General features: G+C 35.7%; 3 protein-coding genes and 1 long non-coding RNA gene across 4 annotated transcripts; 2 read left to right on the top strand and 2 right to left on the bottom strand.

Annotated features, from left to right (window-relative positions):
- Positions 1 to 10,317: 10,317 nt before the first annotated feature.
- Positions 10,318 to 12,837, bottom strand: LOC149925658 (uncharacterized). Its single transcript, XM_090161070.1, has 2 exons — positions 12,801 to 12,837; positions 10,318 to 10,756 (listed from the first exon to the last, which is right to left on the bottom strand). The coding sequence occupies exon 2, from the start codon at positions 10,740 to 10,742 to the stop codon at positions 10,401 to 10,403; it is 342 nt and encodes a 113-aa protein (XP_090017196.1). The 5' UTR covers positions 10,743 to 10,756; positions 12,801 to 12,837; the 3' UTR covers positions 10,318 to 10,400.
- A 1,159-nt stretch (positions 12,838 to 13,996) lies between these two features.
- LOC149925657 (uncharacterized) lies at positions 13,997 to 14,947 on the bottom strand. Its single transcript, XR_016477087.1, has 2 exons — positions 14,734 to 14,947; positions 13,997 to 14,352 (listed from the first exon to the last, which is right to left on the bottom strand). It is a non-coding gene; the product is annotated as an uncharacterized LOC149925657 (long non-coding RNA).
- A 1,339-nt stretch (positions 14,948 to 16,286) lies between these two features.
- LOC149925656 (uncharacterized) lies at positions 16,287 to 17,773 on the top strand. The gene is made up of 3 exons (XM_090160954.1): positions 16,287 to 16,488; positions 16,550 to 17,521; positions 17,667 to 17,773. Exons 1-3 carry the CDS (start codon positions 16,480 to 16,482, stop codon positions 17,682 to 17,684), a joined length of 999 nt encoding a protein of 332 aa, XP_090017080.1. The 5' UTR covers positions 16,287 to 16,479; the 3' UTR covers positions 17,685 to 17,773.
- Positions 17,774 to 18,825: 1,052 nt separating this feature from the next.
- Positions 18,826 to 23,131, top strand: LOC149925655 (uncharacterized). The gene is made up of 4 exons (XM_090160933.1): positions 18,826 to 18,957; positions 21,318 to 21,627; positions 22,116 to 22,352; positions 22,943 to 23,131. Coding segments are annotated over exons 1-4 (558 nt in total). The 5' UTR covers positions 18,826 to 18,948; the 3' UTR covers positions 22,945 to 23,131.
- Positions 23,132 to 26,177: the final 3,046 nt, after the last annotated feature.

Raw genomic sequence — 26,177 nt, 5'->3', positions numbered from 1 at the left:
GTAAAACATTCAGAGTAAAGGTTCGTCCAATGAGATTTGTACACAACACGACGTTAAAGTGTTTAAAGGCCGGCTACGTTCTCCTTGTGTTTGATGCTCCTAGCTTACAGCTATGCGTTAGTCGCTTCAAGTTCAGCCAAGAAGCCCTTTAAGAATTTAGCTTTATTTAATTTAAAATATTTTAAATGACATTGAGGTTTTTCAATTCTAGACATCCGCCCAAAATAGAGGGATTAATGCTAAGGACGTGGCGAGAATATGGGAGAGGTGGAATATGAGGTTTACCAAACGACTTCCTAAGCGTAACACGTCGCGGGTAATGTCTTAGAAAAAGCCTATAGGGTGTTCCTAAACCGCACTAACTGGATGGTAGACGCGGAAAGATAAGCAGATGGAAAACTGTCCCGAATATGTTCCAGAAGCACAATGCCCATCACGACATTAAAACGGTGGCGCATTACCATTTATTTCCAGCCCTCGGTTCTCGCTTTTCCCCCAAACCCAGCCTAGCGTGGTTAAGAAAACATTTCCATATACACTAAAACCCTTTCAACGGCCAAATCCGGACGCTTAAGGCTGAAGGAGTAACCCTGGAGACGGGAGAAAAAAGTACATAATCCGGGTCTGAAAAATGGACTACGGAAGAAAAAAAGTCAAAGATACAATAATTACGTAGGAAATCTCGGCTGAAAATGCCAAAGCGACGTAGCGACGGCACTTACGCTAAACGGCCTGCTTTTAGAAAAAGAGAGGAGTTAGAAAAACTTTTATAATTTCCGTTTCGGGGCCCCGTAAAGAGGAGATTCGCTCCGAATGGTTGCCTGTCTTGTAAATTGGTCTTCTCTTGGTCCTTAACGGGGTAAAAGAAAGGAGGGGGAAAAACCGCGTTGAATTTCGGGCTTTCATAAATCAAGTCTTCGCGTGAAACGACTTGGGATTGCGGCTAAGTTTTCTCACATACGAACCAAAACGCAATTTTTAGTTTTCCAAAAGTAAATGTATTTTTATCCCAAAAAGGGAAACGAAATTTTTAGTTATTTCACACGATATAAATATATCGAAATTGAAAGTAAAAAAATATGGCTAAAACTGGGTAAACGTTTCACGCGAACGAGCTCCGTATAAAAGCAATATATCGTGAATTGATCGAAACACTGTTTCAAAAGAGGAAGTGACTAGTTCCTGAATATTAGCCACGCCGTTAAATTTAACCGTCGAAAGCTTCAATCAGAAGAAAAATAACACCGAATTTTTGATATAAGCAAACAACGTTGGACACATTTCATTTCCCAGCAGATAAAACATCAAACGGAGTTGACAGATAGCCAGATTCAAGAAGATTTCTCCATCAAGAAGTCGGCAAAGAGAAATAGAGGAAAAGGGATAATTTACGTTTTAAAGCAATCTACTTAATACCGAGAAATAGTATTTAAAGTCAAATTTAATTCTTGTATAGAGAGAGAAAAAATGAAAGAGCGTTAGTTTTTAAAGCAGTACTTAATACTATTGCAGGGATATATGGTTTTAAAAACAGAATTTAATACTTGTATATAGTTTATTATTTAAAGTAACATTTAATACTTGTATATATTTTAGTATTTAAAGTAACATTTAATACTTGTATATAGTTTAGTATTTAAAGTAATATTTAATACTTGTATATAGTTTAGTATTTAAAGTAACATTTAATACTTGTATATAGTTTAGTATTTAAAGTAACATTTAATACTTGTATATAGTTTATTATTTAAAGTAACATTTAATACTTGTATATAGTTTAGTATTTAAAGTAACATTTAATACTTGTATATAGTTTAGTATTTAAAGTAATATTTAATACTTGTATATAGTTTAGTATTTAAAGTAACATTTACTACTTGTATATAGTTTAGTATTTAAAGTAATATTTAATACTTGTATATAGTTTAGTATTTAAAGTAACATTTAATACTTGTATATAGTTAAGTATTTAAAGTAACATTTAATACTTGTATATAGTTTAGTATTTAGAGTAACATTTAATACTTGTATATAGTTTAGTATTTAAAGTAACATTTAATACTTGTATATAGTTTAGTATTTAAAGTAACATTTACTACTTGTTTATAGTTTAGTATTTAAAGGAGCATTTAATACTTGTATATAGTTTAGTATTTAAAGGATCATTTAATACTTGTATATAGTTTAGTATTTAAAGTAACATTTAATACTTGTATATAGCTTAGTATTTAAAGTAACATTTAATACTTGTATATAGTTTGGTATTTAAAGTAACATTTAATACTTGTATATAGTTTAGTATTTAAAGTAACATTTAATACTTGTATATAGTTTGGAATTTAAAGTAACATTTAATACTTGTATAAAGTTTAGTATTTAAAGTAACATTTAATACTTTATATAGTTTAGTATTTAAAGTAACATTTAATACTTGTATATAGTTTGGAATTTAAAGTAACATTTAATACTTGTATATAGCTTAGTATTTAAAGTAACATTTAATACTTGTATAATGAGAGATAGAAAGTAGTTTATAAAGCAACATTTAATACTTGAATAATGAGAGATAGAAAGTAGTTTATAAAGCAACATTTAATACTTGAATAATGAGAGATAGAAAGTAGTTTATAAAGCAACATTTAATACTTGAATAATGAGAGATAGAAAGTAGTTTATAAAGCAACATTTAATACTTGAATAATGAGAGATAGAAAGTAGTTTATAAAGCAACATTTAATACTTGAATAATGAGAGATAGAAAGTAGTTTATAAAGCAACATTTAATACTTGAATAATGAGAGATAGAAAGTAGTTTATAAAGCAGCATTTAATACTTGAATAATGAGAGATAGAAAGTAGTTTATAAAGCAACATTTAATACTTGAATAATGAGAGATAGAAAGTAGTTTATAAAGCAACATTTAATACTTGAATAATGAGAGATAGAAAGTAGTTTATAAAGCAACATTTAATACTTGAATAATGAGAGATAGAAAGTAGTTTATAAAGCAACATTTAATTCCAAATGTATTAAGTTTTAAAGCAATATTTAGTACTGGTATATAGAGATAGGTTTTAAAGCAACATTCAATTGACTTAGTATTTAATGCGATATTTAATACTAGTATAGAGATATAGAGTTTTTTAAGGCATAATTTTTAATATTGTAGGAGAAAGAAAAGAGCTGAAGGTAAGCAAGAACGATCCTCAACTCAAATAGAGGAAGAGAGTCAGGATCGCGTATCCGCTGGAGTGACAGCTCCCATACAGACAAATTTCCCTGGAGATTTTCTCCATCGATTTCGACTTTATTTTTTATTTCATTGCCCCCGGGGGGAGTGGGGCAAAGAAATTTTGTGGGACTGTGGCGGCGGTGGCGGTGGCACCCAGTCGTAGAAACAAACACGGGAGAGGGGGATAGCCCAGCTGATGGAAAGCTGGAACAGTGTGCCCGGTGTACCTAGCTACACCGGGCACACCCCGGTATGTATTTTTACGGTACGGGGGTATATAAATCCATTAATCCATGTACCTAGCAACAGGAGCCATACCACCGGAACAGTAATAACGTGGCCTTGTTGTTTACGGTTTTTTCACCGCTTTTACAATGCTCCCGAGCTCGCCCACTAAAGAGGGCAAATGAATTGGTTCATAGGCTTGACTGCACTATCTCAAGAACAAGTTGGGCAGTCGTAGCGAAGTTATGGCAAGGCCTATTAAGGAATGAAGCGTACTTGTGGACATATAACTTTCCCTTCGACCTTTGAGCGGGGAAAGATAATTCGACCATGAGCGGCCACCATGTAGTTGACCCCCCTCTCATCTGTTTTTATTCATAAGCCAGTTACTTTACCTGGACATTGCTCCCTCTTTCATTTGTATTTATAAGCCCGCTTCTTTATTCAGAACGGTCGGTCGGTCGGTCAGTCGGTCCTTCCTTCTGTTCTGTTTTGTTACTATTGCTTGGAGTATAATGATTTTATAATAATAAATAAATGTTTATTATAAATAAATATTTATTAATCAAATCCACAAAGAAATACATCTTAATTCGGAGCAGGGCGAAGTAATTTCCTTGTTTTAAGCCTTCACCTAATTAAGCGTTTTAACATATGTTTATTAAATTTTTTAAATGAGGCATAGCTTGTTTCAGCATCAGAATTTATAGAGTTATAAAGGTTTACACCCTTGTAAAAAATTGAGTTTAATCGGGCATTAAGTCGCGATTTTGTTGTAGCTAATACTTTTTTACCACTTAGATGGTACAGGGAAAGTTCTTTTAGTTTAAATTCGTTTGGTTTCGAATTACCATTCATAGATTTATAAATAAAGTTTATACAACAATAGTCAAATATCTGCGAGTCAAGTAATTTAAAAATTGGCATAGTAGGTTCGTAATAAGGTTTGTAATCGATCACTCGAACAATACGCTCTGGCAATTTGAAGTCTCCGTATGTTTTCTTGGGAGGTGTTTTCCCAAATAATTATACAGTATGACAGAGTAGAGTATTTAAAACTATAATTTAAGTTAAGCATTGCTCGTGTGTTTAAACATTCCTTATATTGAGAGATTAGGTGTATATAATAAGATATTATTTTCGCAAAAACATTTACATGTGTATTAAAAGTTAGTTGATCATCCATTGGGTGTTTAAATTGTTAAATATAAGGATTACGTACGTTATTGAAGTGTTACTAGAACTCTGCGTAACAGATAAATTAACTGACAAAAATTCGATTAATCGCAAATATTTTGGTTAACTGTTTATTTATGGATATTATCTATAGATAAACAACGATTGAACATGCAAAAAATAATTTATATTATTATTTATAAAAATAAAATAAGTGGTTAATTTTTATCCAGACGCCGAGCTCTAACGCTTGTAAGTGTTACGCTGAAAGGATTGCGTTATTCATAAGGGTTGCTGGTTTTAAAGTTTTTGAAGAGCGGATAAAACAATTTTTCTATCGGTGTTTCAGGTACTTCAGTTTTATCTCTTTGATTGCATTGATGTGTTACATGGTTGAAGTGTTACAATATATGGAATCATCGTGAACGAACACTTTAAATGGGGGCTGGGCAAGGAAATGATAATATCACCTTCTTGGCGAACTTGTTTTTTAGACTTTCCCGTTAGACGCCCAATTCTTTACAATGGTTGGGTCACGCTATTATGGATTACACGGCCAATCCTGCATTTAATTTTATATTTAACCGCTCCAAAAGTGGATACCGGGCTGTCTCCGAGTACTTTGTGTTTGTTTTCATTCGGGTATATAGAAATATTGGATATTGGTGACGACCTCTTTCGACGAAATATTTAATGAAATTTAACGGCGTTTTGGTCGATATTTGGCGTAAACTTGGTATCGAAGCTTTGTTTTGATTTAGTTTTTTACTTATAACGTACAAGAAAATGGCATGGTTGAATTGGAATAAATTACGTTCGGTTATATAATTGAAATGTACATTGTCTCACGTGTTTTATACTTTGAAAAGAACAATTTCATCGAATTATTTTTATTTTAATATTTCCAAAAAAATTCTTCATTTTCCAAATTATAGAAATATATTGAAAAGTAAAAGTTGGCGAATAGAAACAAGTTAGTCCAGCCGTAATATATGTTTCACATCAAATCGTTTAGCTATTTGATTAGGATCGTCAATATTCAGTTTCAAAGATTGAACCCTTAGCAAACTATAGATTGATGTAATATTTATATGTGTTAAGAATAAATATTAAAAAGCATTTCAAAACATGGAAAGTTTGAATGTTATACATATTATTTATTATATTACATTAAATTACATTACATTTACATTTACATTACATTTAAATTTACATTTATATTACATTTACATTACATTTAAATTTACATTTATATTACATTTACATTTACATTAATTCTCAGTAAAAAACAACATGTTAAGGAGTTAAAGCATTATTTACAAAACGTAAAAATTTAATTTATAACTATTAAGAATAAGCTATTTATTAGTGAATCATGCTAATTAGATTTAACTGATGGAACTTGGTTTACCAAGTGGAGAATACTGCCGTATACGTATGTTGGAAGAGGAAGGGCGTTGATAAGTTGTCCCGATCGATAATTATCGACGGCGTCGCCAATTATGATGACGACCACAACAGCAACGACACCTAACTGCACTTCGGGTAATACAATAATTCCACTTGAAATATATTTCGATGTGAAATGAAAAATCCATGGCTCATTATTGGGAACGGCATTGTAAGTTAATTTTCTCAACGCTCAGTTAAAAGGGGCCAATTTAAAGTTACAAAGTATGGTGTATAAACCGCAGATCAAAGCTAATTTTAACTTCAAAACAGCGGCGGTGATCGGAAAACATTTCTGTGGGGGCACGGGCCATTCCAAAAATTTGTATAGTTAAAACTTAAGCAAGAAAATGTACAGGTCTAAATTTTTATTACTATATATACTTATTTAAAAGTGTTCTTTCTTATATCTGATCCGTCAATGAATACATTGATAACAAAAGTTAAGTCGATTTCTTTAAAAAAAATATCTGTGTACATGGCTAGATAATTAAGCCTTTCTTGGCCACATACTTTACGAAGGTATTTTAGGTAAAATAGGGTACACGACGGGGCGATTTTATGTTTGGACGAATCTCTCAAAACCAATTTTACGGTTATATCATCTTAACGCTATACTCGCATATGCAATCTCAAAATAACTTCTGTAAAAGACTGAATTCCGACCCAAATAAAGGTAGTGAGATTATTAATTTTCCCCTGATTGCTATTTTTCCTCAATTTTATTTCTGTGGGGGCTCGAGCCCCCACAGGATCGCCGCCACTAAGTTCAAAACCAGGTATACCTTCAAATAAAACCGAAAACGTACGAAAGCGAGTGAACCAGTGGCGGCGCCAGGAATTTTCGCCAGGGTAGGCAAACCAAATAAATGGGCCCCCGACCCGTAACCCCCCTTTTCTCAACGAAATGCTTCAATAAAATAAAGTAGTGATGTACATGACGAACAAAAAAGTTCTAACAACAGTAAAATGAGTCCAAATATAACAGAACTGGTTTTATTTACTAGGAGATACCTCAAAAATTTCTAAATACATTATTGACAATTGTATCATTGTTATTTATAAATAATTTTATCTCTTGGGACAATTTTGAGACACTTTCTAGATCAATTCGGGGCCCCTTATAGGGTGATTTTGGGGCCCCTCAAAATTTTAAGGTAGGCAGTGGCCTACCTGGCCTACCCCCTAGCGCCGCCACTGGAGTGAACTCAGTCTATAAAAATATCAAACTATTGATTCGTGATTTTAGCAAAAAGGCCAACGCTTTGCTCTTTATATCAATTTACAATTCTCTCGGATGCACTGTGGCCTGACTCGAATGGGTTCGGCACGCGAGAGCCCTTTATAATTGCTTTAGATTAGGAGAGAGAGGGGATATTTCGAGCCGGCACCTCCACTTCCGACCCCATTTTTAATCTAAGTTCGGCATACGCCCCTGCTAAAACCTCGCTACTTTAAATGCCGCGTAGAATCGCTTTCCCTTCACGTCATTTATTTTGATGGATGCAATTTCCTAAAGTGCGCGAACACTTATGGACTTTGGTCGGGGGGAGACCGTTACATTAACAGAGGTCGTAATCAGGGTCGGTGTGTTTGTGGGCCGTGGTTGCTTTGATAGACGTGAAATATTTAGTCACGTTTTATCTTTGATATTGGAGGAAAAATATTTACTTTATTAAGGGGAATCCCGGCGAATGTTTAGTAACGTTTTCTGCCAACAGATGGGGTAAGGACTACCTCGGCATCGCGCTGTATTGTTAGAGTATGGCTCAAAGAAATTGTCTCTAGTCGGATAGTAAAAGTCTGTAGGCTTCGACACATCGTCTTTTAATTCAAAACAAAGGAAGAAAATTAAAAAAATAACAGTTGTTTCTTGTTTAGATGTGTTGAAACTTTAATAAATAATATAAAACCATAATCTATAAATATCGGAAATTATAGTTAAAGTCGGGCGAGGGGTAAGTTGGCTAGCTCCGAAAAACCAAAGTCGGGTTCGGTGTCAGGGTTAGAGAGGAGCCTTTAAAATTGGCGAAATATCGTATTGTAGGTATTTAAAACTAAAATATTATTGGCGACCGAAACGCGTCTAGGTGGCGTAACGGCGCTATATTCTCCGAGGTAGTGCCTATGATCTAGCGTCTGCTACAGACACATTAAAAAGTCATAAGAACTTTTTATTAAATAAACTTATAAATATATAAGCAAGTATCATTATTTATAAAGTCAAATTAATAGACCCATGATGAAAGTTGGGGGGCCGAAAATTAAAATTTTTACCTGGCAACTAAGCATTTGGACGGAACATCCGTTTCCTAACTTCCGCCTGTATATTTCAATGGCGGTCACGTGGTTCAAAACGTCACAAACAGGATGTTCCATCCAGAGGTCTCACTTAAGCCTCGACTGCGGCCCCTCTTTTGTTATGGGTCTATTAACTAATTAATTAATTAACTAATAGCGTCCGCTATACAGGATGTTTCAAAAGGTGATGCAAAAATGTGAAGGAGTTGTAGGGGTGAGTTGAGAAGTATGCCTGTTTTTTTTTTCAATTTAGCTACGATGTTAAAAGAGCACCAGAGAGCTTCAAAGTGTGGTCTTCTAACCCCTAGAAGTAGGCTGCACCAAGCACAAAACCAAAACAGGGAAATGCGAACATTAAGGTTTGGTTTCGTGTGATAGGTAAAAAAGGACTTTGTAAACAAATCGAGGTAACCAGCGTAAAAAAGTAAATTTAAACAGTATTTAAAGGCCCTGCTGCTGGGTTTTGCGCTTGTTACAGCCTACTTCCAGGGGATAGTAGGCCACACTTTGAAGCTCTCTATATAGCGCTCTCATAACTTATCGTAGGAAAATGAGGAAAAACAGGCATACTTCTCAACTCACCCCCTACAACCTTGCACAACCTTTTGAAACAACCTGCATATGTAATAATAAGTTTTATTATTTATATTAAATATGAAATACTACAGTTATAGGCCACTCACAACCGGACTTATTAATTAACATTAATCTCCTATAAAAGAATTGCCGCGTCTCTATTTTTCAAGGAAATTCCCATTACCAAAAGCGACATAAGACCCTAAAGTGTGCCAGAACTCTATATTTTGCACCAGGAATCCATACCTCTACTTGGAATGCTTATCCTGCCGTATGGCGTATGGTAAGATCACTCTGACGGCTTTGCCCCCGCCTTCAAGAGAAAAAATCCCCTCTGTGCGCGCTCCCCTCTCACGTTGTTGTTTGTTAGCCAAAAAAACCGTCAGCCACGTCGAAACGAAAAGCTGCCGCGATAAGCATTCCAAGTAGAGGTATGGATTCCTGTTGGCACCGATTGCTTGTCGCCAAGAAAAACGAGAGTATAGGAGAGGGGATAAAAAATACGTCATCAAAATTTAAAATTTCCGCTAGCCAAGCGCCACCAATAGTGGCGTTTCATAACGAGAGAAAATGTCGCCAAGACAAATTAGCCCATAGACCAAAGAGAACGCTTCCAGTACATAGCCATCTAGTTGACTTTGTAGTCGATGGTGAGACTAGCTTTCAGGAGGTATTTCGAAAAGCGCAAAGGTAGGGCTGACACAATTTTCGGTCTTATGCCACTTTGGCTATTATGCATTATACGGGGGACAAGGGTATCGTTTTAATACAATAGTCTTGATCGATAATTCAAAATAACGGTCGAAAAAGCCGCCGACCAATGGCTAATTTTCGGAATAAAAAAACAGCGTTGCCAGATAAAAGTTTATCTGTCAGGCTAAAAAAGATGGCAGTGTTGCCAGATTTCATTTATTTTGTTTGAAACACTCATGGACTTTTAATTTTTAATCTAGAGGTAAAAATTCTATTTTTGAGGAGTAGCTATCGATTGGTAGCTCTGGCTGCAATGTTGGGTATATTTTCTTTTCCAATAGGAAAAAGCATGTGTGACCTCGTGTGACGTAGAACTGTTAGCTCCCTATATAGGGTAAATTCGTATAGCCGAAATTATTTTGGTCTGCAAAATCTCAGCCCGAATCTTTCCTAAGCCCGACTTGATTTTTGACGACCAAAATTCGGGGTACCCATTCGAACACTAGTTACGTTGTATGCATCCGCGGTTTGGCGGTAAATTTCCGTCTTTGACGAAGTCCTGGCAAGATCCTGCGAAAGAGCATATACAATTACCATACCACCACATATTCTCTGTTCACCTGACTACGTTCTTGTAAAGGCATATTAAACGTAAAACACAAGGTAATAACCTAACACAGGTTTATTGAAATAATTTGAAATTGTACAGTGAAAAGGGCATTTTTGATTAAATACAAAATGATATCGTTATCCGAACAGACCTCCTTTGAGCAGAATTCTGTTTCTGGAGTCTCTGAAGACGGTGCGTCCGACGGGTAGAGTTTCCTCGTAATCGGAAGACTCGATTTGACCTCTGTAACCTTCCTCCGATTGAGGCACCAAAGCCGAACGACTCAACTGTCCGTAGCTATTTTGGTGGTAGCCAACGGCGGGACCATACTGGGCGGGATACACCTGAGGTTGAGGCGCTTGAGGATGGTAGTAGTAGTACTGGTAATAGTTCTGCGCTTGCTTCTCCAAGTCCTTGGTCTCTCGCGACGCCAGCGACACGCAAATGAGGGTAGCCAAGACCACAACTTCAGATTTCATGATTTAAAACGCGGCTGTTTGATCCAATATTTAATTAAGAATGTATTTATTTATACTCAGGGAGAATGAATATGTCGAGATTATCGACGGACACGTTGAGGCCCTAACCCCGTCAAGCTAAGGGGGGGGGGAGGCAAAAAGTAGACGGTCCTATTTTTTGCGTCCTCGCAGCAGCGTTAAGGAGGAAGAATACAGTAAAAGCCTCTTTTTCGTTCAAGCTGAACGTTTCGGTTTTAACAATTACATAATTGAATTATGTCCGGGGGTCCGAGTTAAAACGTAATAATTTAATTACTTTTAAATTTAAAATTGTCAAAATTATTTTAAGCACTAAACAAGAGGCTGCTCTACACTTAAATATTAATTTTATAAGTTAAAATACAAAATTAAAATAGTTCAGCTTGAAATAGCGCGAAAGTAGACAATGGCCACTGTAGTCTTCCCCCTTAATCGCGTCGAAAAACGTAATTTTTAAGAACCAATGAGATTGCAGTATTATTTGATTTTATTAAAGCTGAGGAGAATACCGGGGGCCCCAACGGGTGGAATTGGAGAAACGCTAAAATTAATCTAGACATATTCATTCTCCCTGAGTATAAATAAATACATTCTTGATTTAATCAATATAGTTATAGAAAGGCGAGGTTCAGGCTGAGGAAAACCTTTTCACCATTATAAATATCTTGAAAAATAAATAATAAATGCAATTGGAATCACGTTCCAATCTATAACCGCTAAAGAGTTGCAATAATTTATAGTTTCAAGGCCCCTAAGAGCTAAACCCACCCGCTAAGCAGACTGCCAACTCGCTGCGGGGAAGGCGGTGAAGGCCGTTAGACACGACGCGGAGTTGGCGGTTGAGACTTCAAATTGTTCGACGGGTGAGTCTAACGCTTAGGGGCCTTTACGGAAAATATGAATCAATGTAACTCTTTAGCGGTTATAGATAGAAACAAAATTCAAATTGCATTTATCATTACTTTTTAGGGCCTTTATAATGGTGATTTTCCTAGCCTGATCCTTTCCCTTAATTTATGGATAATATATAAATGGTATTTTGTTCTAATAAGTTTTAATATGGTTCCATAAGTAATACTCTTTCTATACTTCAAACACGAAATTTGACAAAGACTCTAAAGCTAGCTTTACGTAGCCTTTGACAGGGTACTAAGTAAAATATTATTCAGGTTAACGTGTAAGGGAAACTTGTAGGCGTATAGAAGTCGCTTTACAGTGTAGAAGTTTCCAAAGGGTATTTGTCAAAGAAACATATACTTATATGGAACAACATTATTGCTAATCCTAAGAAAATTACAGCAAAATCATGCGACATATTTACAATAAAAATGCCATGAAATCAGCAAAAATGCAAAGCAACCAGTACCGAAAATTTAAATATTGTTAGATCACAAAAATTATGCTAAAGAATCATGGTTCACACGAAATCCAATTTTCTCTTTTTGCAACAGTGCTGAAAAAAAGCCAACCCTTCTAAACCTTTCTACAAAGTGGTTTCAAAGAATGTTAGCAGATAAATTGTTAATAAGGTCTTTAGAAATGTTTAGTAATGATTTCATAGATTGCCTTTAGCAAACAGATCATTTTACTGAAACATGTTCCTTGACTATCTTTAGAAAAGCTTAATATGTTTCTATTGATTACATAGAATAGTTTCACGAAATTTTTTTAAGTTTTCTTTTTATTGTAAAGAACAGTTTCTATAAAGATTTAGGAGTATTTCTTTAAACATTCTATAGGAATATTTTCTTAAGATTTCTTTAGGAATTTAATAAAATTTCATCAGAATATTTTAATTATTTTATTTAAAAATTTAAGCTAATACTTAATAGAAAATGTTATACCGACCTTTCTACCATTTTTTCTATAGAACACTATAGGCTATAAAACATCATTTACCCTCTATAGAGCTCTAATCGATTTCATAGATATTGGATAGAAAGGTTTTTTTCTGCAATCGTGAAATGATTAATGGTATAAAACAGCGAAAATTGCTACCGTGTGAACCAGCGCTTAAGAGAATAAAGAATGATTACGAACCGACGCTAATCAAGGAGGAACACCACCAACTCATCTGTCAATACTATAACTACTCAAGTCAGCGCTCATCTTCGGTGTTTTATTCGGAGAGAAGAATCTCCAAAAAAGGCCCTTAACCTTCGCTCTCAGTGTGAAGCATCGGCAAATGTCCTTCAAAAAGCCCCCTCCCCCTTCCCCGCGCACTCCTAATGCACCACTCTTTCTTAATTTACGGCTCTTAGCAACCTTCCTTTTTACCCATCCGCCACAAATTCCATAAACAATTAATTATACTGTTGAGATACACGGGTGGAAAGCAATACGCCTACCTCTCTACAAGTACGTCATTATCATAGTCTTTTGGTTCTACCATCAAAGGTGGAGCGCGACAGGGTAGTTCCGAAAACAAATATCAGATTACCTTATGGGTATTTTACCTTAACAGAGTGTCAACTTCGGTTGGCACTTAATGAGAAGCTACTAGCGTAAATAACCCGTCTAATTGAATTTCCAAGGAGGACTAAAGCAGTCGCGACCAAGTGAAACTGACGCGTGTAACCGAAGAGGTTGGCCTTACGTATATTTAAAAGCGTGATACAGACACTATGGATGTTACCAAAAACCAAAAAAAGTAACGCTAGACGTCAATGTAAATTACTTATCAAGGCAGACTAACGTGTTCCCGGAATAGCCTGTACGGTTTATTAATAGGATGATTTAGAACTCGCGTAGGGCCAATGTACCGTAGATATAACCTTGAACGAAAGCATCTTCATTAACTCAAAACATTACGCCCACTGATGTTTTCAAGGCGTAGTCAGCTTCCGAACAACTGATTGAATCCCGAAATAAGCTTATTTGTGAAATGTAATCAGTCGATCCCACTGCTGAGATTGGTAAGAATATACTTCAGATTTACTTTAACTGTAAATTCTTGTCACAGAAGACTAACTTTTGTATTTACCCTAGCGCCATCTCTAGATTCTTTGCTGAAGCATCATTTAGGGGACAACTGTTTATGTGTTTCGTGATCTTTGCTTATTAAAGGGACACAAGGGCGTTGAATTACGGGAGGGAAATTAAAAAAATCAAAGTTGATGTGGCCCTCGAATAGTTCAGAAATTAATCTGAAGATGGCGCCACGATTGCGGTTGTCACGCGCTAGTCGCCATGACAGGGTGGAATCGGATAATTGCAAAAACAAGACAATTCAACAGTAACGCAATTTATTGAAAGGCATATTTAAATAACAAATTCAGTATAAAGATGAGGACAATTTGGTTCATTTGCCGTAGATGATTGGTGAGCCACCGTATATTGATGCCGCTGCTGGTAGGAAAGCTGGTGCTGCCAAAGCCGGCGCTGCCAAAGCTGGTGCGAGGCCGTACGGATGGGCGTATACCGGCAGAGGAGCGGCTCCACTAAGCACCAACGGCGGGTTGGTACGAAGAACAGTCGGAGCTAACAGACCAGCGGCGGGTACTGGCGCAGGAGGAGCTGGTACTGGCGGCGCGTAATAGAACCCGGCGTGAGATACACCCAGGACGCAGAGGACGACGACGAAGACGAATAACTGAAATGATATAAACAAGGAATGGTTCAAAACGGTAATTTAACGGTACTATCCGGTGAGGTGGCGGAGTGGTTAGCACTTTCGGCTCGCACCAAGAGGAACCGGGTTCGATCCCAGCTTGTGGCACTGGGTGATAACTCGGAACAGCTCCTTCCGCGTTTAGTTTGAAAGTTCTCTCCTTACTGGTTTAAGGAGTTTTCCCATTCAGTAAAAACTTGTTGAGGTTAAAGGTAATATTGAGTGGCTGTTGGCTCGATTGGTATGAAGAGCTGGCCACCACCCTCCTGAATTAATGACTTTAGAAGTCGCTTGATGACTTAGGCCTAAGGTGGTGCCTTGGGTATTAGCCTAGCTGATTATTATTATTATAAAAAGCCATACCTGGTTCATTTTCGATACGATTAGGTGTTCAATCCGAAAGGAAGTGATAATCTTCGACGATAGTCGTATGGCTTTTATAGTGATTTTACCATCGCAGAAATTGAGGTTGAAAGATGTGTCGAAAGATCAGCGTATTTATTATACCATCGCGTTTCCGATGCCGTCGTCGCCAGAGAAAGAGGGAAGTGACGAAAAAAATAAAAACCTCGAAAACGTCAGAAATGAATAATTAAAGAGGACTTAGAGACGAGCTTTCAGCCTAATTCCCCCTTCGCTTTCAACTTTCATTTTTTTGTTTTTATTTATTCGCTGTGGTGGGTATCTGCCAAAATACAGAAAATATAGATACAAATTATTATTTTCTATTCTGCCTTTTAAATTTCGCTTACATTTTTTCCCAATTAATTCTAAATTTATTCGTAATTTCTTCAAATTCCGCATTTTTATAATTACCGATATTATTTAAGGATTTGGATAAGTTTCAAAAATGCATATTGGGTTTTTAAAAGCGGGAGAATATTAAGTTAATTTTGCGTGAAATGGTATTTCTATTTTATGAAATTTATTTTTATATTTATTGAAACGAATAAATCATAAGCAATTAAAAACAGTTAATCACTAGAAGTTTAAAAGACTTAATCATTAGCTAAATATAATCAATTATAACGGAATTAATAATGTTCTTAAATAAGCTTAATTTCAAAAACTCGGAACAACTCCTTCCGCGTTGAGTTTGCAAGTTCTCTCCCCACTGGTTTAAGGGTTTTTCGCCCGAGCTCTTCGGTTTCCCCTTCCATAAAAACTTGTGAAGGTTAAAGATAATAATTAGTGTAGAGTGCTGTTGGCACGCGTGGCGTGAAGGGCTTGCCACCAGCCTCCTACGCATTGTAACCCGGCCACCTGAATTAATGGCTTTAAAAGTCCCTACACTCACTATTACCGTTAACCTCTACAAGTTTTTATAGAAAGGGGAAACCGATGAAGTAGGTGGAAAACCACTCTAATCGTCGTCATTTCAATCACAAACCATACGATAGCAGTATTAAAACCAATCAACAAGGCTTCAGCTTGGTTTCTGTATGTTTCTTGAGTATTAGCCTAGCTGATAATTATTTATATTTTTTTATTTGAATTTACCACGTCTAACTAATTCTTACATATAAAGTAGTCCGAAAGGTATATAATACATTAGTCGAATATTATAGTAAATATAATTTAATACAGCGATGCACTAAGCCTTAGCCGATAGTTTTGCAAGAATATCTTGGAAAATAAAATTTGGAATTCAAATAAAACCTCATTTGTCACGAGCCCAAACCCCCGCCGCTTGATAATAGCGCAATATATTTGGAATAAAAATGTTTCGGTGGGAATTTTCGAGGTCCTAAATTCAATGAAGTAGTTGAACAAACGTAATTTATTCCTGAGACCTTTCATCGCTCTCGCCTTCTTTGGAACGCCGACTGGGATGCGAAGATTCATCAGTCTACAAAATGCAAGTTTCAGCCTAGATTTTTCCCATTCGGCTTGTACAAATCGACTAGGTCACGATGCAAATGTGATTGACTGCGCAACTGACCGAAGCGTTGCCTAACCTCCAAAATAAGTGCATGGTGTCAGTGAATTTACCACGGCGAGATGGTGACATCTCGGGAAGGTATATAAAGTCGGGTTTGAACTTTGGAAAGGCATCACAAACCACCGAGAAATCAGTTCGATAACAACCACTACAACCCAAGTCGCAAAATGGCAAAAGTAAGTAACGATTCAACGTGAAAGGGTACGAAATGATAGGTTGATTTTAAACGCGTTTTAGATCGTCTACGTTTTCCTCTTCGCTTTGGCTATCTGTAACAAAGCTTATGGAACGCACCAAAAGTCGTCGTCATCGTCGTCGTCATCCGCTTCGGATTCTGATTCGGAAAGCAACAGAGGTGATCAGTCGGCTCAAGGCACCACAATCGTCCATTCCGTCAGACCTTACATCGTTAGTCCAACTGACCAAGTACCGTTGGTCTACACGGCTCCAGACGGATCCCAAACAGTCCTCGCCGCGGCCAGCCCATCCCCGACTATCCTGAAGGCTCCAGTTTACTCCGCTACTTATCCAGCTCAAACTATCATCAAATCACCAGCTCCAGTTTACGCGGCTACTTATCCGGGTCAAACAATCATCAAATCACCAGTTTACGCCGCAGCCGCTCCAGCTCCAGTTTACGCGGCTACTTATCCCGGCCAAACAATCATAAAATCTCCAGTTTACGCCGCAGCTGCTCCAGCTCCAGTTTACGCGGCTACTTATCCCGGCCAAACAATCATCAAATCTCCAGTTTACGGCGCAGCCGCTCCGGCTCCAGTTTACGCCGCTTCCTATCCCGGTCAAACTATTATCAAATCACCAGTTTACGCCGCAGCAGCTCCAGCTCCAGTTTACGCCGCTACTTATCCAGGTCAAACTATTATCAAGTCCCCAGTTTACGCCGCAGCAGCTCCAGCTCCAGTTTACGCCGCTACCTATCCCGGTCAAACTATTATCAAATCTCCAGTTTACGCCGCAGCAGCTCCGGCTCCAGTTTACGCGGCTACTTATCCCGGTCAAACCATTATTAAGTCTCCAGTTTACGCCGCAGCAGCTCCAGCTCCAGTTTACGCCGCTACCTATCCAGCTCAAACTATCATCAAATCTTCGGCTCCAGTTTACGCAGCTACAGTTCCCGCTCAAACCGTCGTAAAGACCCCAGTGGCCGTCTCCTCCAGCTACCAGTACTTTGCCTCAGCGCCATCTAGTGTAAGTTACGGATATTATCGCTACTGAAAACACTGTAACGTAAGAGATAGTTTTCGTCTTCAAGAGTTTAAATAACTCCAACATTGACGAAAACTATCAACATTTGAATATACCACGTCTCTAAAACATCTTTAACTATTTACAGCGACAAATAATTTATTAAAATTTCAAGACCATCCGAATAAACGATTTTTTGTTTTAAGAACCATGTAATTTATGCATAGATAAATAATAAAATTATAGTTTTCCAAGCATTAAAATACGTTTTTTTATTTTAAAGAATTTATCAATTAAATTATGCGTACGAATAGTTTATATTTCATTATCTATTTTCAAAAAGACCGTCTGTAACTCTATCTTAGTTTTTATCTTTACTGTAGCGTTGTAATCCAGTTTTTAATCGTCATTCGAAAAAAAGGAGGAAAAAAAGGGTTGAAAATATTAATGAAAAAACTACAAGGTTGTGTAGCGGGACTCCACCTTTAACTTGTCGTCATTAAAAATCGGTTCATTCCATCACATTTTTTCCCTCTTGTTTTAAATTGCGATAAACTATGCCATTAATATTTACTACCGTTCAAAAAAAAGCAGGGAAATTTGAGACTGAATTTATAAATTTACAGCGTTTTACACGGGCGGAAATAAAGGTTTAAATATTCCAACTAAACTTTACCATCTGCCAACTACCATTTTTTTTTGTTTGAAATAAACCAGCAAATTGAATTCTTTCGCGAAACGAATAAGGTCACGTTGAAATATTTTAGCGTAAGCCTCAATTCCTAAAACTGTCAAAATATTAAAAATTCATTTTTTTGAAATTTCGAATTAGTGTTAAATATGAAACTAATCTGACAAGTGTCATACAAGTCGGTGGAGTAAACAAATAGGCCTACACTATTGGTAACAAATCAATTAATTTATCAGACACAGTTCTAAGAGTGTAAATTTAAAATGAACCTGCGCTAATTACCATAAAAATTAATCATCAATCCGAATCTTGATCAAGAAGGCGATGTGAATATGAAAATGGTAAGGGTGGTTCAGACCGGCTAAGACAGATTTAAAAAAAAATAATAATTTGAGGGATATTTTTTTTCCAAGAAGGTCATCTGTAAAATATTTTAAATCCTTCTCCCCCCCCCTTGCCTTTGTGGAGGGGTCTTTGAAAGTTAAAAAAAAAAGTATGAAGGGATAATATTATTGGATATAATTGTATCCATTTATACGTACGATAGAGATTTTAAAACTGTTGGGAAGATTATTAAGCGTCACTTGTACCTCAAGGACCCTGGGTGGGGTCCAACCCAAAGAGACCCATCTGGCTGTGGTATATAAAAGGCGGACTCGTCCTATGGGAACGTTAGAATTACCAGTTCTAAAGATATTTTCACAGCTTTTTTCGAAGCTTCTTAGACACCGCAGCTAAAATGGCAAAGGTAAATTTTTGAACCTTTTCACTTTATGTTAAATATTTCGTTCTCAAGCGCGGGTTGTAGGATAGTCTTTTAAGTTATCTTGCAGCGTCGATTCGACACTTATTTAAACGTCTTAGTTTATGGGGGAAGACTACAGTGGCCATTGTCTACTTTCGCGCTATTTCAAGCTGAACTCTTTTAATTTTGTATTTTAACTTATAAAATTTATATTTAAGTGTAGAACAGCCTCTTGTTTAGTGACTGAAATAATTTTGACAATTTTAAATTTAAAAGTAATTAAATTATTACGTTTTAATTCGGTCCCCCGGAGCTAAACAAGCTGGGCAAGCGCCCAAACTACCCTTTAGTTAGGACCTTATATCTCGTTAACTATTAATATTAGAATTATCAAAATTATTTTAAGCACTAGAGGAAGGTTCAGCCTAATAAGAAAAATATTATTCAATTATGTAATTGTTAAAACAAAAACGTTCAGATTGAACGAAAAAGAGGCTTTTACTGTATTCTTCCCCCTTAATGATTGCCTTATAATTTTAATTATTTTTAAAGGTAGAAGTTTTGGAAATAGTGAAATTTGGTTTAAAGATTTATTTTGGAATTTAAAATACCACAAAATTATAAACTTAAAATGGGTAGTAGTTTACTGGTTTTCGAGATTAAAAAAATTTAATTTCGGTTTAGACTGTTGAACAAAACTATTTAAATTTCGAGAATCAGTCTGTTTTGCATTAAAATAAAATGACCTATTTTAACTATATTCCCGATTTTAAAGGCTTTAAAACTTCGTATTGTATATTAGAAAGTAAATTTAGATAACTTTCCGAGATATTACTCGCTTTTGTAAAAAATATAACGTTGCAAAAATTAAACACCGTTATATTGTGGCGTTTAAATCCTAGGTTTTTAAATTTTCCTCAATCAAAATTGTAGGTAAAATATATCAAAACAGTTATTCAGTTTATATTGTTTTATATTATTATTTCGTTGTATTATTTAATCTCATTTTCCTTAGACCCGTTCTATTCGAAATTAAAATAAAATATTACGAAATTTAAAACAAATAAAAATAAGTAAATTCTCCGAAAAACCTGTTTAATTAGCGTCTCCGAAATTTCCGGCGGCAAAAAACGGCCGCGACATAAATCAAGCTCTCATCACATCGATCCGAAGGTGGGCCCCACCTAAAACGATTTTTTCAATATTTTTCCGTCAATACTGGAATCGTAGAAAATATAGGCCAATCTAGGGAAACCCGTTATGAAAGTTGTACTGTTTCCCGTTACTTCCGCCCAGCCTGCAAATGATACTTAAACAAGGGGGAGCCTAACCTAAATACTCCGCTAAATACTGAAGGAAAAACTAAAAGTGGAGATGTCTAGAAAAAATAACATTAAAAAGGGGAGGGGGGGCATAGCAGAAGGGAAAATATCATAATTTGCGCGTGGAGAGTCATATTGCTGTCTTTCATTTTAATAAATAACTCGAAAGAGAAAACAGTTCTCCACGCCACTATGTCGAAGACTTACGATTGTCCGTAACCGTGCGCGGCGTGGCGATTTTAATTTATAGGGAAAAATATGATATTAAGAAATTATGGAGTAGAATTAATGAAATAGTATAGTGATTAGTTTTTAATTTATTAATATAAAAATATAAGTGCATTTTATTTCCTATTATTTATTTCAACCGGAAATGTACCCTCTGGATTCCCTCGAGTAGGTTCTATATTCCATTTTTATTTCCGGCGGAAGAGAATATCAATTTTGGGAAATGCTATTTTAATAGGGGACTTTTTTACGCGTATTAAAATCAATTAATTATTTACAGTATTTAAGTTTTCATTTTCTTCTTGTTGAAAATCGTATTAGAAGTATTTAAGATTAAGATTTATTTTAAAGAAACATATGTTTATATACAGTAAAAGCCTCTTTTTCGTTCAATTGAATTATATTTTTCTTATTAGGCTGAACCTTCCTCTAGTGCTTAAAATAATTTTGATAATTCTAATATTAATAGTTAACGAGATATAAGGTCCTAACTAAAGGGTAGTTGCCCAACTTGTTTAGCTCCGGGGGTCCGAATTAAAACGTAACAACTTAATAAATTTTAAATTTAAAATTGTCAAAATTATTTTTGTCACCAAACAAGAGGCTGTTCTATACTTAAATATTCATTTTAAGTTAAAATACAAAATTAAAAGAGTTCAGCTTGAAATAGCGTGTAAGTAGACAATGGCCACAGTAGTCTTCCCCCTTAAGCTTTTTTTTTAGAGCAAACTTATGGTGTCGGCCAAAGACCATAGACAACGGCCTAAGGGTATTAGGCTGATTTTTATTTATTTATTTATTTATCGTTTATAGATCGCTTGTCTTATCACCTTGGCTCTTCTTGGCGTTTCTTACGCTGCTCCTTTGGTTTCATACGGCATCCCAACCACTTCTGTTATTGGCCATCCCACACTCTTGAACGCCCCCATCGGACTCGGCGTCTACGGAGCCCCCATCGGACTCGGCGTCTACGGAGCCCCCATCGGACTCGGCGTCTACGGAGCCCCCAACGGACTCGGCCTCTACGGAGCCCCCATCGTCACTGGCGTTGCTGGCCCAGCCGGAGCCGTCGTCTCCAACCCAGCCCATATCCTCGCCGCCGCCGCCCCAGGAATCAATACCGGTAAGAACCCGAAACCATCCTTACCCTAAAGCTAGGTACACATTTACCCTTAAAATAGCTTCGTTTTAGATAACTAGTTTTCAAAAACAGCGTGAGAAATCGCTTCGTGCTGGTTCGGGAAGCAACTCGTCCAAGTCGGTTCGCTTAGAATCGCTTTCAAAACGACCAGGCGGGGAAATAAAATTACTCGTATTTTCAAAAATAATGGGAATACAATTCTAAATAATGTCAAATCATATTACTGTATGTATAGTAAACATGATTAACTAATTGATTTGGGATACATTTTATTATTTTCAAAATTCTGGTCATAATTTGAATGGCGTTAAGCCTTGGCTATCAGCGAACCGGGGTGAAGCGATTTTGCGTGTGTAAACGAAGAATTATCGTCGACGGTCAAAACTGGCATTCAAACCGACCTAAACTTGGCTTTAAGCTCTAGTGTGACCGTGGTTTAACTGAAACTAACCAAGTCATCCTTCCATCAGGTATTGACAGCGTTGGCCCATCCGATGCCGCCACCGTCAACGGAGGTGCTACCATCATCGCCGGCCCATCCGCCACCCTCATCGCCCACCCAGGTGCCATCCAAACCGCTTCCTCCACTGGCGCCAACATCAACTCCGCCGGAGTCCAAACCGCCCCAGCTTCCGCTACTAGAATCATCCCAGCTTCCGCCACCGCCATCGTTCCAGGTGGACCAATCGGAGCCGGTATTATTATCTGTACGTTGACTTTCATTTTCTAGATTTTATTCTTCTTAAATGGGGTTTTCCTCCGAGTACTTCGGCTTACTCTTTCCATTCAGTGTTGCCATTGTTTGAGGAGCGAAAGTCCCTCAGTCCAGTTACCAAATTTTCAGCCTAACCCCCCAAAAACGTTTTTAGCCATGCCTCCTCCCAAATCTCAGTGGAAAACATATAAAATATTTTCTATGTAGGCTAGCGCGGAGTAAAAAATTATATTAAAAAAAACATTATAAAATACATAAATCTGAAGGCGATATAAAATACACAAATGGGTAAAATTGATATTTGTTTTGGAAATAGTGCTTTTTCTCAAAAAATTTTAAACTAAATTTTTATGGTAAAAAATCCCACGAAATCCATGCTTTGTACTTAAAAATCGATCTTTATCCCACAAAGCCCAATAAATCGCTCCTAGATGGCACGCGCGTTGAAACACTTTAACCAAAATTAACCAAATCGTGTGACCACCGATCTTTTTCGAAATCATCTATTTAATTTTTTTTTATTATTATTTTTTTATTATTATGATTATTATACAGTAATAATATTAATTTTCGTATTTACAGAAACATCGATAAGAAATCTTCCATCGCATCTCTTCCCCTTTTGAAATGTAAAAAATCTCAGTCATGTTCCTGAATCCCTATTGACTTTACCGGTGGCGTAGTTTCTGGACTGGTTCAAATTGAATCGTGTCCGTCATCAGCCTACTGGGAAGGCGCCTATTTCACTTCCTTGTACAGTTTTTATTTTAAAAAAAGAACACAAATAAAAAGTTTACATTGAAAATTATCTGTCTTTATTGTGGTAAAAGGGTTTGGCACCAGTTACACGATGCGACTCTTAGTAGATGGGAAAAACGGTTTCTTTGACAAAATTTAAGAATATCTATTGATATAAAACCAGTTTTTCCCCGAACAATATTCAACGAGGAACGCCCATGACGGGTGCATATTCAGATCAAATTAAATTTATGTCAAGAATTTTTTTCATATCTCTATGGACGATCCATCCAAATTTTGACATTTTCCGATAAACAAATTTTTTACCTGAAAGCAGAAACCACATAACATTTAAATCAATATTTAAATACATATTTTTCAAAATGCCCTCCAAAAGCTTACGTGATTTTTGCATTCACGCTACGAATTTTATACCGTAAATAAAGTTCATGCTATTGCAATTAATATTTGTGCCCCTAACAAGGAGACATCCCGAAGTGTAACCCACCGATTTTGTTCAAACTCGGGGGATTGGTAGACCTTCATGTAACTTGAAAAATCCTAAAGGGAATTTATTCAATGGGCAAACCGTTGTGCCATGGCAACGAAAAATGTTTTTGACAACACAAAATATAAAATTTTCCCATTGAAAATAACATGGGATTTTGACCTCAAATTGATCAAAAGTTGATCAGTTTTGATGTTTTTTTTTGTCAATTTATATCTATTTTTTCTATTTTTGTCATTTTCGAAATTTTTAAATTTGTTAAATTTTTTCACAGGGTGGGCCCTAGGAATCGTTCAGAATCCCATGTTATTTTCAATGGGAAATTTTAAATTTGTTGTTGTCAAAAACATTTTTCGTTGCCATGGCAAAACGGTTGCCCATTGAATAAATTCCCTTTAGGATTTTTCAAGTTACATGAAGGTCTACCAATCCCCCGAGTTTGAACAAAATCGGTGGGTTACACTTCGGGATGTTTCCTTGTAAGTTAAAATGCTCTAAAGTACTATATAAAAAGTTTTATTTTAGAAATCATTTATCTTTATCGAGATTTATTCATAATAAAGCTGATATAATATAGTAACGTGGCCCTCTTGTTTCAGTTTCGACTATACTTCTATTATATCTCCCACCGAAGAGCTTATAAACTCGTTCATAAGATTAACGGAACTATTTCATCATCCCATTTTAACAAGTTGTTCAACCGTAACGGGCTTTACGCTGTCGTCTATTAAGCCGGCTTGTACCTTACTTGGCATCCCGCGGTACATAGTTTAGACGTAAACTTCACCCTTTGCTGAGATGTACTTAAGTCATCAAGTAGCACTGGGTAAACTAATTCGCAAACGGCTGTAATTTCTGGAACTATGTGCGATTTAATCTCCCCATTTCTAAGTGTAGTCTACGAAATGGACTACTGTAAGTTAATTAAGGCAAATGTACTGTATTCCACAAGTGGAAATTATTTTAACTATGCCCCCGACTTTCAGAACTTTAATTATCTAAATAGTTGCTTAATTATTCCACGCGCATATCCGTGACAATTTTAGGATTCTGCCTAATTAGAAGTGCACGTACGAATTCTACGTTTCTTTAATTTCTCATTAACCGTTGTAGAATAGTACCAATAAACTTTCGCGGCTCCTTTAATTATTAAAATAAGTGTTTAAAAAATATGACAAGGTCTTTGTTTCTTATGTTTGGATCAGAATGAGACAAAAAAAGGACCATCATAATAAAAATTATACGAATATTTTAACTTCTATAAGGATCATTTATTTTTATTATCTTAGCCTAAAAATGGCCTTGAATTATATTATTATATTATTATATTATTATATTATTATATTATTATATTATCATATTATCATATTATCATATTATCATATTATCATATTATCATATTATTATATTATTATATTATCATATTATCATATTATCATATTATCATATTATCATATTATCATATTATTATATTATTATATTATTATATTATTATATTATTATATTGTTATATTATTATGTTATTATATTATTATATTATTATATTATTATATTATTATATTATTATATTATTATATTATTATTATTGTTTGGAAACTTCTACATCGCTCACTGCTATCTGATTTAACCCCCTATTTAAGTTTTCACGTGCCAAACCATGCCACGCGTCAAAAAATTACGTTTCATAAAGCTAAAATACTTTCACCTATCTTGCGTATGCAAGTTACTTGCAATAAATACGATAACCAAATTGATATATTATATATATATTATATATATATTATATTATTCCCTACTATCATGAAATTAAAGTAATTAATGGTAATTTATCTTCTGCTTACATTTATTATTACATCTAGCTTATATGTAATTCAATGAAAATATATCTTCCACCACCGTGTCGATACTACTATAACTCATATGTCCGTCACTATGTAAATGTCCTCATATGCATTTCATTGTTGTTATATTTGCTTAATTTTACTATTACCTTGCAAAGAATTCAATTTTGTAATATGTGTATTGTAACTGTACCCCTCATCTACCTACATTTAAGACAAATAACTTCGATACGATTCCTTCTTGATCTGTTGTAATTTGTATAACGCTCATGTTTGTCATCTTGGTTGTTTAGTTATCTGTCTATTTGTTCTTATTAAGACTTATTTATATTTGAAACATTGGGTTCTCTTAGGCTTTCTAAATATGCACCCTTATTTACCATAGCTACTTTATTTACCTTTGCTTCGCAAATTATTGTTTGTTTCAATAGGTGGTTCTACAAAAGATTTTCGCTATAGAGGCTTATGGGAATTCAGTATGTTTGAGCAAGGCATCGTCTGCTAAGATCCGGCTGCTGATACTAAGACCCGCGTATAGACAATTTTAGTTTTAAATATTAACAGCGTTACAAATAGATAAATAAAGGCTAGGGTTGTATTAAAAATATCTTTTTATGTGCTATGTATATTATAAGGTAGTCTGGTTTTAGTTATTTTTTATTTACTAACCTTGAAAGATATAAAATACTCAGCAAAAATAAATAATCTTCTATAGCAGTTAGAACTTTCA

Source organism: Leiobunum rupestre, chromosome 10 (assembly GCF_980474605.1).
Source record: "Leiobunum rupestre chromosome 10, qqLeiRupe1.1.hap1, whole genome shotgun sequence".
NCBI lineage: Eukaryota > Metazoa > Arthropoda > Arachnida > Opiliones > Sclerosomatidae > Leiobunum > Leiobunum rupestre.
The sequence above is the reverse complement of the archived record's forward strand: the minus strand, read 5'-3'. Positions and strand labels throughout refer to the sequence as shown.